General features: G+C 41.0%; 1 protein-coding gene across 1 annotated transcript; it reads left to right on the plus strand.

The window, feature by feature from the left end:
* The first annotated feature begins 146 nt into the window (after nt 1-146).
* LOC118339766 (vascular endothelial growth factor C-like) lies at nt 147-15,586 on the plus strand. The gene is made up of 8 exons (XM_035677484.1): nt 147-1,201; nt 5,427-5,679; nt 6,103-6,293; nt 6,666-6,790; nt 6,885-6,982; nt 8,806-8,940; nt 9,271-9,472; nt 12,061-15,586. The coding sequence occupies exons 1-8, from the start codon at nt 1,100-1,102 to the stop codon at nt 12,170-12,172; spliced, it is 1,218 nt and encodes a 405-aa protein (XP_035533377.1). The 5' UTR covers nt 147-1,099; the 3' UTR covers nt 12,173-15,586.
* The last annotated feature ends 4 nt before the right edge of the window (nt 15,587-15,590 follow it).

Raw genomic sequence — 15,590 nt, forward strand, 5'->3', positions numbered from 1 at the left:
TGCATAGCCTGCAATTTCTGAGGGAAAAAAGAGTGTGCACCAGTATAATAAGCTATAAGGCACGAATCATCTCTTTCAAAACTTTACTCCGCCCACAAGATACAATCCTTCCATTCTTGCATTGTTTCTCATTCACTCCACCAGGATGAGCAGGATGCACATCCACTCCGTTAGGACAAGAACTTAATACCAAAAGCTGGACACTTTTCTGGGATTTGGAATAAGCTCTTCGTCTTTTTTTCCTCTCTCACCCTCTTTGATGCTTTTCTAAAGGATCAGACAGCCTGTCAGAAAAAGTTGTGACAGATTTAAAAAAGCGGTTAAAAAGCAGAGAAAGTCCAGAGAGAGACAGACGGAGCTTTGCCCTGGAGGTTTCTGAGGAGAAAACAGGAGACATAAAGAGGCAACAATAAACTGAGAGAGAGAGAGAGACAGACAGACAGAGGGAGGGAAGAGCACAGCTGTTGTGTGAAAAGAAAATATAGATAAAGAAAGCGGGGAGGTGCACAAGTGTGAAGGGCGAGGAGAAGAGACTTACGAGGACAACCAAGGCAAGAGAGAAAGAAAAAGGGAACGCATGGGAGAGTGAGCAAATAAAAGACACGAGGTTGAGGAATAATTCAAGTTGAAGGTCACAAAACACAGAGAGAAGAAAAGCTGAAGAGATAAAAGGCAAACGGAGACTAATAGTTACTTCAAGAAGCGAGCAGACACCTGACATCAACAGGGAGAATGGACACGCAGCGAGACCAGAGGAAAGACTTCCTCTGAAGTCAAAAGAAAAAAAGGGAGCTGTGTTTGACATAAAGAAGAGGAGACTGATTTCCTCATCATGTTTTATTCAACTGGTTTCCCAAATTCAAACAACCTGCGCCGGAAGAGCAACTTCGTCCCAGGATAAAATGAAGAGAGGAGCAAAGAGATACCTGCCGAGTCTGTGATACCCTCCTGCTCCTCCTTTTCCTCCCCTTCACCTCAGACTCCTCCACCTTCTTCTCCTCCTTCCTCTCTTTCACTTTACATCCAGCTTTAAATTCACCAACTTCCTTCTCCTCCTCTGTCCGGACATCTCCTCTCCTCTCCTCTCTATCTCCTCACTATGTGGATACCAGCTTTGCTCCTATGGATTCTTAATATCGGCAATTTGTGCTCAGGACAAGACTATATGGACTATTACCAAACTGGAGAAATGGGCACCAAGGTGAGACATTTTATTTCTCCATCATCCGTAAAAACACATTTGAACTTAAACATTCCTGTACTGTTTCTCATTGGCTTTAGACCAAACCACTGAGGAGTTTCACTAACTTCTGCAGCTTTTAAATGTGTGTCTACTACTGATCACAATTAATACAACATCTAAGGGAGATTTTGGAGCTGCACTCTCACCCATTATAAAAACACTGAATCTTTTCAGAAGAAACTCTGTTAGATAAGCTAAAAAAAAACTGTTTATTCAGGAAGTCTCATTGAGATCAATATCGCTTTACAAGAGAGACCTGACAAACAAAGTCTGTGTACACAACATCTTAACGAGACAATTCAGTCATACAATGATCCATCCAATGGTTTGAGAGTAGTGGCAGCTGCATGGGCAACAGGATATCTCTATAATCCAGTGTAGAGGATAATGGATTGGATGATAGTTTTTTTCCATTTTGTAAGGAGACACAAGCATTGTTCTGGTCTAAGAATCGAATCTTTTCAGGGTTTTATAGGGCGATCTTCTGTCTAACAAAAAAAGCATTTATAATGCTGTAATGTGTCTGAGATTAAAATGAGGATTACAGATCAGAGAAGGAATATCAAAGCTCTGTGCTCTTTGTGAAATACAAACGTTTTGTCTTTTTAGAGCTTTGAACAAGCTTTAAATTCATAAAAAGACCTGTTTTGCTGTAGAGCTGACGGCACACAAGATAGTATTGTCAGCATAAACACATACATTGCAATGTTACATTGAAAAGGAATATAGATTCAGTATATGTGCAGAATAAAAAGCAGGGGACCTGAAATTGATCCATGTGGAACACCAACAGCAGCCCAAACCAGACACATATGATTTGAACCAGATTTAAGCAGAATAATCAAAACCAATCTAAAGCAACCTAATTAGCAACATTTCAGGCTTCATTTATTTATTATTCTACAACAAAGTTAAGCTCCCTGTCTGCTGCACAAAAACACAAAAAAACGATTATTTATGGTGTGGAGGTTAAATTGAGGAGCCTCACACTCATCATGATTCTGTCATAATCAATCAAAAGCCTTTGACACATCCACAGAGAGCGCTGCACAATGCTGCTTTTTATCAAGCGAGTTAACCTTGTCGTCCACAAGTTGCAGCAGTTATTGTATTATGAGCAGGTTTTAAAGCTGCTGTGGCGAGAAGATATTATTTGCCTGAGTTGGCCAGTGATCCTAGGAGTTCAGACAGACAGGTATTAGAAGGCTTAGATATAGGCCGATAATTGTTAAGGTCACATGTATAACCACATTTATGTAATGTGTTCCTCCCATCATCTCTAAGGCGCTTTATGTTGGTTTTTCTTTAAATATACATTTAAATAATGTATATTAACAACTATATTAACTGGCAAAAACCCAATACAGTAGTTGTTCTTATCCAAAAACTTTTTAATGGTTGACCATTGAAACAATCAAAGGAGGTCTCTTTTCAGCCCCAGGTTATAAAAGCAGTGCCAAACATGTTTCCTGTTTGACCTCATTTCAAATAATACTATGAGCACAGTTCAGTGTAAAAGTCATTCACTTTCTACTTTACTGTAAATGCTGTTTATGAGCCAGCCAGGAAACTATCTGGTTTTCAGTTTCAAGCTCTGCTGAATCCTGGCAGATGAGTTCTTCTGTGGAAGTTTCTCTGTGGTTACACAATAAGCTTCCTTGTCAAAAATCTCTTTAATAGCAGTGTTTCATGCTACTCACTCATTTATTGATGTTATAGCTGCATCCACAAGTGGCAAAGTGGAATATCGACTGTTAAACAGGACAATTAAAGTGTGTTTGTACACAACAATAGCTTCATACATAAGAAGTTAATCAAGGAAGACAGAGTAAGTGACAAATACATGGGTGTGTGCCTGTGCGTGTGTATGTCTGCCAGAAGTATCTGATGATGGTCATTCGTCCATCATGACCTCATACTCCCACAGCGATGACCTCATGTCACGTGATCATTTTACAACACAAAAGGAGAGAGGGAGAGAGAGAAAGAGAGAGAGAGAGACCAAAAGAAAAAGAGGAACTCTGGGAAGATGTTGAAAGGAAGAGAGAGGAATCCATGTTCAGTGTGTATAATTACAACAATACTCCGTAGAGATTCTCCAATATAGCAGTGTACTATTGGTTATTATCCGCTTGAGCAATTCATTTTAAGGTACTTTAATGAGAGAGAAAAACCCTTGACCCTTAAAGTTGGTTATTGTTTTCCACTTATTGAAACTAACTACTACTAAAAGTCATGTTTCACAGAGTTATGGAGGCTTCAGTGGTAACGTGGCTCAAATACAGCTGGCAACTTTATAGCTTCTACTCCAAGTCATTACATTGGTTCTTTTACTCACACAACCACAAGTCACTGCCTTCGCTATTAGCTTCAGGTTAGTTGGTCCAGACTGAAATATCATCATCATAAATTCATTCCCAGAGGATGAATTTCCTGACTTTTCCTCTAGGTTTTGAGTGAAAATGCTTCGAATACCATTAGATGGATTGACATTAAATTTGCTAGAGACCCGTCGCCAAGTGCTTGCTCATGGTGGTACTGTGGTTCTCTGTAAATGTTATGGGGAGTTCGGTCTGGACCTGCTCTATTTGAAAAGTGTCCTGAGATAACTTCTGTTATGACGACCTTTTTGTCTGATTTCATTATTGAATTTGGCGCTATACAAATAAAATTTAATTGAACGAATTGAATTGAATGTCCCTCAGGAAGACTGTTATTACTATTGGTGATTCGCTGATAGTTTTACTATCACTAATACATTGTTTTAGACCAACCATACCTGAAAAGCAATGACAGGCATTCACATCCAGCATCACTTATTACTTTACTTCTAATTAGATCTTGCTTAAATACAATTTTTGTTTTGGAGGGATTGTAGAAGTTACAGAGAATAAAGAACAGGAGAGCATAAGAGGAATAAAGCACAATAAAAACATCTGTGAGACACTAACAGAACTTATTTTTCTGTCAAAAATTACAGAAATATGCTGAGACAGATGAGATGGATTGAAAGAAACAGAAAGGGAGGGGGAGAGAAAGAGAGTGAGAAAGAGATAAATGGAAAGACTGATAGCGGCAGAGATCTGGTTTCTGTTTAGGTAATGCCAGCTGTACCAGTCTGCTCCTTCTCAGCCTGGGAAACTAAACAACCACCCTCGCTCCCTGGAGGAATTAATCTGTGACACTCACATGTCCCAGCTGACATTCAGTCCCTCCAGATGATACCAAGTCCTCCGTCAGCCAGCCTGTTACACAATTAACATTTTATCTTTCATCTACTGTATTTCCACAGAGTAGAATAGAGTCATCTATCAATGACGGCAGAAAAATCATTATGGGGATGACTCACAGCAGGAATGGTTTATAGAGCGATATCTACTGTCAACTGAGATTTCCTGCATGGACCTGGTGCACCACATAAAGCCCACATTGTGCAACAATAATAATAATAATAATGTGGCTTTCTGTTTGGGTGATTTAAGTAGGGTTAATGCCGCATTTAAGGACTCTTTAGAAGCTCTTACGTAGGAGACTTGAGGTTGGTCATGCACAGCACATTATGGGAGTGTACCATGAAAGGCTGTCCAAAAAACTGATTGATACAACATCCAAAAGGACAGAAAAATACAGAAAATACAGATGAAAGAGTCAGATTCACTCAACGGCACTGCAGCAGCAGAGCAGGGAGGGTCGAACTTCAATAAAAGGGAACCACACAAAAAGACGGAAAAGTGTAAAGAAAATGCAGACTTTACAGCTTCCTTGTGTACTTAAATGCAACAATGTGTGTGTGTGTGTAGGTGAGGAGAGGACGCGCGTACCCATAATAACTAACAGTAGCCAACAGCAACATGTTACAACACATTGGTTGCTGAGGTATTCACTGTTTATCCAGCTCAAACCAGCGAAGCTTACACAGTAAATTCTACAGTATGTAATAGTTTTCTTCCAAAAAACACAACCGCCTTCAATTCTAACATTTCAAAATATAACAAGAGAAGCTTTTGTAAGCATTTCTGTCGTATTTGATAACTACAAAGGATATCGGGTCTAAAAAGTGGTCACTTGTGATCCAAATGCAAGTTTCCAGTCTCTTTGTATCTTTGTATCTCCTATTCGTTCCCCTCTTTGTGATGTGGAAACGTTTGGAGTCACATTTATCTATATGATTCCCGTCTTTCAGAATCCAACGTTGTCAGATGACCAGCCCAGTTTGGAGACAGTGACAAGTATGGATCAGCTATTACAGCTCCTGTACCCCGAGTACAGCTTGCTCCAGCAGTGCCTGAGGAAGAAATCGTGGCACGTCTCCTCTTCCTCCTCTTCCCCCTCTTTTCCCACCTCCTCAGGAAGCCCTTTAGTCCACTCTAACAGTGAGGATCTGTGGGGTCATCCGAGGGAGGAGGCTCTTTACAAAGCTGACGGGAATTTTGCAGGTAAAGATTGAAATATTTCCTAAAAAGTAGATCAACTGCTACATTTGTGAAAGTCTATACAGAGCCAGATCACTTCCAACATGTGTCATACCTACAATATTTGGAGCATTGGTGTCTAAGATCTCACGTAAATATGAAAAAAATCTAAATTTGTAATGATAGCAGGCCAGTCTACATTATGGTAAAACTCTAAAATGGACTGCCAGACAGATTTTATTGCACTGGAGACAGATAAAAGTAGGTGGTAAATGCAGAAAATGGAGAAAAGAAGCCTAGCTGGAAACAAAGACTGGAAAATGAGGACTAGATACGTGATTAGAGAGGTTGGTGACTTCCTGCCATCACCCAAAAACCACTAATAACAGATAAAGTCAAGCTCTCTGTATCAACAAGCAAAACCCACTCAGTCACATATGTTTTCAGTCATCCTGGAGGAGTTCCAGCGAACCAAATGCCAGCCCAGAGAGGTGTGTGTTGAGGTCGCCAAAGAATACCCAGAATCCAACAGTCAATACTACCGCCCTCACTGCGTGGCGCTGCATCGGTGTGGCGGATGCTGCAACAACGAGGCCTACTACTGCACGAATACAAGTCACACACTTGTCGACAAGACGGTAAGCGGTGCAGCTGGATTCTCAAGACACTTTTTTTAGCTCTTGAATTATTCAACACTTGCTCACGTTACACGATTATGTCCTTACACCTCAAACTGCTCCAGAAAAGAGGACAGAAACCAATCTGCCCAGTTATGTAACAACTGTATCACAACCCGCCCTAACTGCAGTGGACGCCCTTTGGCTGCAACTGGACATCGAGTCAACACAACACAGCCACGCACACAGTTGCACAACAATTACATCAACTTCAACACATCAGCAGCAATATTTCAGCGAGAGCAGAGCAGCAGAATAACAAGGAGAAAGAAAAAGATGAACTGTTTTCTTACTTAATCTACAGTCACACCTTTCTCTTCTTTGTTCTTGCAGCTGATGAAACTGTCCCCGCCCAGGATGGATAGTCCCTACTTCACGTTAACCTTCGTCAACCACACTTCGTGTGAGTGCGTCCGCAAGCTCCACTCCATCATAAGACGAGCCACAACAGATCACCTGTGAGTGAGAGTGTTTACAAAACATTTCTGAGTCACGTTTCCTGTATCTATGCATTGGTAATATATTTATGTGTGTGTGTGTGTGTGTGTGTAGGTGCTCTCCACCCGAAGTTCCCTGTGCCTCTGGGTCATTATGGGATCCAGTGAACTGTGTGTGCGTCTCCACAGACACCATAAACTACTCTGACACTCGTAAGTGTGCACCCTGAAGAGGGTTTTAAGATGAGACTTTTCTATTATACCCAGTTTTCTTCCTGACCTTTCTCTAATTTGTGCTGGTTTTCCTGTGAAATAGTGGATACTTTCAGCTCTTCTGGCCTCTGAAATCAGTCAAATGAATCACAGGGGACTGAGAAGGTTGTGAACCAGAACATTTGGGGGTCCTGATCCAATACTTCAATAAATAAATTAAAAAAACTCATATTAATTGGCAGATTATTATTTAATTGAATATTCTCCCTTAAATTTTTATATTTATTTCAGTCAATTCCTCTTACACGTCCTCCAGCCTTTTTCTCCAGCATTAAGAAAGCATTCAGGGACTTTACTTGGAATAAAAGACGATCCATGATGTATCATTTTCAAAATCAATAAAGATATGGATACGAAAAGAAATAGAATGGAAAATGAAACTTACTGTTATAACTTTAAGTATTTAAAGCAAATTTAACCTCAGTAAAGGGTTGAGATCAGGATGTCAAAAGAGAAACATGCACAACGTAAATACAACAGTTTGACAGGATTTACCTCATTGGTACAATACTGCCGTCAGACCAGCGGTTGGATGGTGTGATGATACAGCAGCAGGTTCAGGATCAGACAGCAGAGACTTTAACCTTCAAACAAACACAACACCAGGTGATTTCACTGATGGAAGTGGAAACCACCTGCTGCACAGCTGGTTGGAGTGAAAACCTGCACAATCTCGTCCCTACACAGCGTAAACCCCCTGTTGCAGTGTGGAGTGCACAAAATAATAATAATAAAATGATGCTTTTATTTATAAAAGTGTGTTTTTAAAAAGTGGATATTGTCCTGCTGTTGCCTTGTGAACTAGCTGCACTGAAAACACCAAAGTGCACAGTCATGAACAAATGTGGCAACACCTTAATTGAGCATGTTTCAGGATGTGAGCCAGATTTCAGTTCGTTTTCTTTTTTCAAAAACTCGTGATGATGATGATGATGATGATGATATCTGACGATGATCTGAAACATCTTCTCCCAGAGGGAATGTTTATTCAAGAGTAATGTGAGAAGTGAAAGTGTCTTTGTGGCATTTTACTTGTACAATCATGCAGCAAACTACAGTGTGTACAGCTACTTTTTCTTTTTTAATAATGAACTGGGAAACCTTACTCATCACAGACTGAAAATAGATATCACTGGGAAAGAGTCTGAATGATTACGAATACAAATTATATATATGAACATTTTGGACATAGTAGGGCAAACGTTTCAAATTGACCTTTCCTGGGAATCGTGCTTAAAACCTTTCTGATGAATGTAAATAGAAAATGTATTTTCTTTTACACAAAGAGAACATAAAAAAGAAAATGCTGGATTCTCTACAACTTTAATCACCAAGTACTGTTGCAACTTGCCCTTCGGTATTCTTGAAACCAGGCTAAAAGAGTCAACAGCTATCACGGCTCTACAAACTCGTACTTTGCTTTGAGCTAAATGCTAAGACATTGATGTCTAGCAGGCGTAAAGTTTACCAGGTTCCCCATCTTAGTTTAGCCTGTAAGCATGTTAAACTTTCCTAATTAGCACTAAAAACAAAGTGCAACTGAGGCTGATGTTGTTAGTTATGTAGGTATTTGATCTGTTGGTGGTGCTAGATTGAAAGTCAGGGGATCCCTACAGTTATTTTTATCCTCTGGAGAACATTTGTACAACCTTGATGTATTCAGTAGTTTCTGAGATACACCAGTATTAACATCAACAGAAAGATAAAACAAAGCTGGAAAAACAACTAAATACCATTTTAACTTCTTTTCCATGTGAATCCAGAGGCGCTGGACTCAGGTCTGCTGGCTCTCTGTGGGCCCAACAGGGTTCTGGATGACTCCACCTGCGACTGCGTCTGTCGAAATGGACTAACCGAGGACAGCTGCGATCCAGGCTGGAAACTGGACCACAAAAACTGTGAGGACGGTTTCAATTATTGGAAATAGTTCACACGACACAGAGTTTAAAACGCCAGAGTCTAGACCACAGCCTGAACAGGGACGCCAGAAGTGGTAAAAGAACAATTTCTCATTAGCTTCCTTTGGCCTTAGTTTCACATTTACTGTACATACACCAAACTGCTGAGGAAAGGGCTGTCACTCTGGGAACAACCAGGCAAGATCGAGCCAGTAAGGATAAACACAGATAGGGGAAGTTTTGAACAACAAGTCAGAACCCGACCACCAAATACTTAGCACCGACAGAAAGTACAGAATGCAATATCTGATTTACTCTCTCCTCTCTCAGGTGAATGCCAGTGTGAAGGCCAAGGCGAGGGGAAGCTGTGTCCCACTGGCCAGCGCTGGGACGAGGAGCTGTGCGGCTGCGTGTGTGCTGCAGAGTGTCCCGGGAACCAGCCCCTCAACCCAGACACCTGCCTGTGTCAGTGCAGAGAGAGTGCGCAGTCGTGTCTGCGGCAGGGCAAGAGGTTCAACCCCAACACCTGCAGGTAGGCATACCAGAAGGCCCCCAGGATCCTGCCAAAACTCTCTCAGCTCAGCACTCTAAGCTCCTTGTGGAAAGGAGCCCGCAGAGAGAGAATGTCTCCTTTGGGAGATTAAATTATCCCAAGTATCCACACTCTCAGTCTCGGGCCAACTAGACTCTTAACTCGTAGAACCCCCTGTGCACTGAGCCAATCTCGCTTCTGTGTAGGCAACAACATTAACGCTGTATAGCCTTTACTAATACATTTTTACATTTGTGGCAGCAGGAATTTCTTGTAACCAATCTTAATGATGTCAAAGACTATATTTCCCCTCTGTCAGCATCTGAAAGGCGGAAAATGGTGTTTATGAATGAATCTCTGGTTTCCAGGTTGAGTCATAACAATTCATTTGAATTTATAAGATCCTCTTTTCTGACTTCCACAGTTGCGTAAAATAAAAATCACCTAAAGTAAATTTCCAGACGTTTTACAGCCGTACTGCGCTGCACAAAGACAGTGACTACCATATGTGGTCTAGACACACTCAAACTCCTTTTATAGAAGCATTAACATTTTTAAGCAGCAATAGGTGATGTAACATGGGGGTCTAGGGCCAAAAGAGGGCCTGATCTCTTGGACACTGATAATCAGTGTCTGGGCAAAAAAAGACAAAATTCAGAGCAAGTTTTTACTGGTTTTTACAATGATAATTTGCATATTTATGTGCTTTGATAATTACTGTTTATTACGTGGCAAACCAAAGTCTGTGGTTAGTGTGTCACTCTTGCTGTTCCTCATATTAGTGCTGATGAACTGATTCACTCTTTAAAGCTCCAACTTAGTGTTTTGGAGCTGTTGCTACAAGACAGTTCCTGCGTTACATGAACTTAATGACTTGTATGTGTTATTAAAAGACATAAGTCAGGTTGTGTAGTATCAGTACCACCAAATCTCCACTTAAGTGTTTAAAGACTGATTTTAATGCACCTTTAAATTCTCTACCAACTGCACCATTTCTGCACGCCAGTTAGTCACCAGTTATCTGAACCAGTAGCGGGAGAACTGGTGCAGAGTGGCCTGGTTGGCCCTCGGGGTGCCATCACAGCTCCTCACCCTGGGACCTCTGTGAGACAGGAAGGGGTGAGGAAAAAGAGTGAGAAAGGCAGTTAAAGAGGGAGAAAGCACGCAAACTCTCGATGGACATGTCATACATTCCAAACTCGAAAAAAAAGAGAAAAACTCAGCATTTTTTGTGCGCTCACATGTTTTCATATGACCTTTTATGGACACACGGCGTCCTAAACATTCATCCGGGGTCTCAGCTGCGTGTGTGTGTTTTGCATGCGTGTCGCGGTTCCCACAGCCAGCACGCAAGAGATCAACCTTCCTCTGACCCAAAGAGGCCTGCAGAGAGACAGACAGGGGAGAGACGAGGGGTTGAACTTGATGACAGTGAGCAGAGCAGCCATCGGGGGGCAGGCGGACAGGCTCGGAGACAGATGGAGTGACAGGCACGAGGAAAAACATAAGCAGACATGAGCTTTGATATGAGTGATTTCTAATCGTGGCTTACATATGTGGGAAAGTTCAGACACACACACACAAGTGACCTTTGATGGCAGAGTATCTTAACTTTCTCAGCTTAACAGGGCTGAAATAAAGAAGACTTCATTGTCTGTCTATGTAATTGAGTTTTTTACCAAGAAAAACGACGTAAAATTAGAATATTTTACAGCTTCTGTGCTCTTTAAACTTATTAGTTATAATGTAAGTACACTATGTAGATTTATATATCAAAAACAGGCTCCACCACACAAACTAGTTAACACCAAACTAACTGCTAATTGACCTAGCTAATTAATTAGACAGACATTTCCCGCTCATTTGAAACTATATTACTAACTCTAAAAAGAGACATATTAAAAGGTATGCACTTTTAAAGCAAAACAAAGTAATACCTACATTTATAAAAGGATTAGCAGTTCATTTGCCCCCCGAAAGCTACGCTACAGCTTGTAATGCTACAGTGACTAATGTACGTTTTAATGGTGCACACTGATGAATAGAAGTGACTAATTATGTATCTAGAAAGTGAAGTGTGGATTTTAGCTAGTGCAATGTTCTTCAATACAGATAAAGCAGTGTGGGACGTTATTATTCAAGCATGCACAACTCTTTTACTTGTCCTTTTTCCATCATTTTGTCTATTTTTTTACGTTTGATTCAACATCTGGTCACAGGAGGTGGTACAACAGAAGACCATACACCTACTGTGATTTTGAAGAGGATAGTTCCCAGAATTTGGCCTTATTCCCTCCCTCCCCCCCTCTCTGGAGAAATACTCCCTCTTTTTCTCACACACAGAACCGTTTGATGCACCCACAAACAAAACTTGGATCGGGGTTTATCCAAAAGGGATGTGAAGATCAGAATAATCAATAGTACTCATGCCAAGATTAATATATAATCTCCTGTGTCTTCTTTTTATTTTTTTCGGTTCCTCTCAACCTCACCCTTTTCTTTCCCTCCACCCTTTGTCTTCTTTCTACTCCCTCTTCCTCTTTCCATCTCTCTCCCATCTTCCTCCTCCTTCGTCCTCCCCGGTCCAGCTGTTACAGGTTGCCTTGCAGAAAGCCCAGACCAGTGTGCCAGACTGGTTTTTACTACAGCCACCAGGTCTGCCAGTGTATCCCCAACTTCATGAGGCCTAAGTGGAATTAACCAATCACAGGCACAGAGCGAGGAGACTGCGGATGCCGCCATTTATCGCCCTTCAACACAAGGCCAGAAATCTTTTGGCCTGAAAACAAAGGTGGGAGCAAGAGGGAGGAAGTGCCTCTTGCCAGGAGGGCAGGAAGGCAGAACTGCACATTTACATGTACTGGATTACAACAGAGTACATGCAGCACTTGAGGAGTTTTATTAATGCTGTCTGTGCTCTGACCACAAAGGAGGATGGGAGTGCTTCCCAGTGAAACACAAAGGGCCAAATCAGCCACCCGTATGCAGCGAAACGAGCAAAAGTGGAGTCATCCCAGCCAAAGGGACCAAGTGAGGAGAGATATTTGACTCTCTGAGAGTGTCCATGTGTTGGCCTAATAACGTGATCCTGACTGGGAGCGACCAATCGCACCTGGAGGGCGCCGGAAAGCTTGACAGCAAAGGGGGCGGGATGGACCAATGAGACTCATTCCTGCTGCAACGTGTTTAAGCACGACCTGCAGAGACACGGCTCGTGACTGTGTGAAATGGAAAGTGGAATGAATAATAACAGACCAGACTCCATGCCTTTTTTATTAAAAGATTAAATAAGCTGTAGGCAACTTGAGTCATGAGATGTTTGAGGGCGAGAGGATTTATTCCATATAAATCATGTCATGTGATGTTGCCGGGGCCCTCGCACACCCTCTTTTAGTGGAGCTGGAAATGGTGATGGTGTTTATTGGTGGTCCACAGAGTTTAATTAACAGATTGCGTCTATGCTAAGCTCATAGCTGGTGCGGCTCCTGAAGTCAAATGCCAGACCCCGTTCAATTAAACACTCCCAAACAGCTATTATATTCTCCCGTTCCTACTTGCCTCTACTGCAGTGCTGCTCTTTGAAGATTTCACTCATACGTGGCTGAATCCGATCACAGCCGACGGTCCAACACTTGGGTACAGGTCTAGATCTTCTAGTAATTTAACTTCACACACTCTTAAGTAATATTATTTGTAAATATTTAAATCTTTTTTCATATTTAAAACTGGTATTTTGAAGATGGACTCGTGTTGTAAAATACTGTATTTAAGTCACAATCATAACTAAATATTATTTGGAATGAAATTATTTACATGTCTTTGTGCTCAAGCAGTTTTAATTATTATGAATTTGTTTTTAATTGTACATTTTTTGCATTGCAAAAGAATCATCAAGAATCATCAACAGCTCATTTAGACACAGATAAAATAATGATTTTATGGCTCAAAAATACACAAAATGTTTGGATGAAGATTTATTGCAGGGTCGAAATGATTGCAGTGTTTGTGCTTTATGGATTGTAGAGAGAAACTGATTCGTTTGTCATGCCACTATTAAATATTTAAAGTAGTGTTGAAGTATTGATTAAAAGTCTTGTCAGATATGTTTTGTTAATGCTGAATATTATGTTTTGAGGGTATATTGAGAGCAATCGGTGAGGAAAAACTATCTTCTTCTGTATGTTATAGTCAAAATATTGGTCACATAACACTCTTTTAATCATTTTATCGTGTTAAAATAAAACACTGAGGACATGAATTCAATTTCCCCCAGCAGAACTCAACCCCTGAAAGGAATTTTTAGACAATCCACTAACCAAACTATGTGAAAATGTCCCAGTATTTCAAAAATAACTACGTTTAACATATTGTTCTGTCATTTAAAGGTACACTATGTGGCTATGTTAAATGCTAAACTACTGTTTAGAGAACTGCTGTATATCATTGTAAGAGTAGCACGAGCGTAGGAGACTCAATAACATCCATTATACAACAATGTTTAGCCACCAGGTGCTAAGGCTGTAGCAGCAACAGCCCTGAATGTATTGAACTGAGCATTGGGGGTATTTTTAAATAATTGATTCAACTGTTCATTTATATCTTCTGTATATTTCATCACCCAGGTCTGGTGGCAGGTATCTACATATTGATGGACAATACAGCTATAAGAAAACATTACATGTAATATGTGTGTTATTGTGGAATGTAACTGCATGTCTTTATTATCCCCCAAATTTCCAGAAAGATAAAAACACGTAATAATGATAATACATTGAAATGGGTTTGAAATTTTGTCACTGCTCCTTTAAGAAAAGAAAAAGCAAAAAAAAACCCAACACAATTGCATGTTAACTCTCTGGCAACCGGAGGATGAGAAATGCACGTTACGTTGCTCGTGTTTCAAATGACACTCCAGTGAAAAGTACCTCCACCCCTCCGCACGCACAGACAGACCTGTGGGTGGGAACTTGACTCTTCCTGTGGTCTCCCGTTTCTTCTTCTCCCTCCTCTTCAGCAGTCTCTCCCTCCCTACCACAATAAACAATATTGACTCAGATGGAAAACAAAGAGATCGCATTTCTGTCTGGCCCTTGTGACCGTCTGCCTGTCGAACTGCCTCAACACTTGTCTGCCTGATCTTTGTCTGGTCTGTCTGCATCATTAGCTGATTACAGTGCATGATTAATGGCTGAACAGTAATTAGTCATCAGTTAGAGATGGCCTACTTTTAAACATTTGTCTATTTCTGTATATGAACATGAACTGAGTCAGATCAAGAATCTCTACAGCTCTACCGACAATGATCACAAGTAACGCTACATGCCATTCTCTAGAAATTGTGCTCATGTTGCCAGAAAATTACCCTGAAATGTCCGTGAAGGTTCAGGCAGTGAGAGTCTGAGCCCGAGGCTACAGTTGGTGGAAATCCAGGTCATCTGAGTGCAGCTCAGTGTGGGCTCAGCTCCTTTTCAGATCAGGGATAAATGGGATTAGAATTCACATATTTCAATAAGGTGAGAATAATACCTCTACATTACTGTCGGTAATGAAAGCTGTCAGGTGTGTGGTTGGTTTGGTGTACAGGTATGTTTCAGATTACCTTGTTCTGCAGCGATGGACAAACATCAAAGTGAGAAACACATTTTTGCTCTTGATTGGCCGCCTTTTCTGTGCCTCTCTTCCAATCCAGATAATCAGGGAGACTTGCAACATTTTCTGCCTCGCTGCTTTGTCAAATGCTCAGATCTGAAGTATTTAAAAAGGAAAGACTCTAAACTGCATCTTAAAGACTGAAGATGGTGATGATCGTTTCACGCACACATTGGATTCCCCTCCTTGGTTTTACCTTTTAAGTAGCTGAATTCCAAACTTTAATACTGGCAAGGTGACACAGACTGGAGTTGGCAGAGGTGAAGATTTATCTTGTGAGTTAGCGATCTATCTGGGACATAATTCAATATTTTCTCTTCCTCTGCAGCCCACTGTCCAACTCCGCCGCGTCTCATCTGTTGCCAGTGCGGTGAAGCGTTTTATTTCCTACTTTTGGAATAAAAACTGCTCATTCTTGATTAAAGCACTTTCTTTTGGTGTGTTGGACGCCACTGGAAAAGGCCAAACA

The sequence above is a fragment of the Morone saxatilis genome, unplaced genomic scaffold (assembly GCF_004916995.1).
Source record: "Morone saxatilis isolate NCDOM2014 unplaced genomic scaffold, NCSU_SB_2.0 Contig6, whole genome shotgun sequence".
NCBI lineage: Eukaryota > Metazoa > Chordata > Actinopteri > Moronidae > Morone > Morone saxatilis.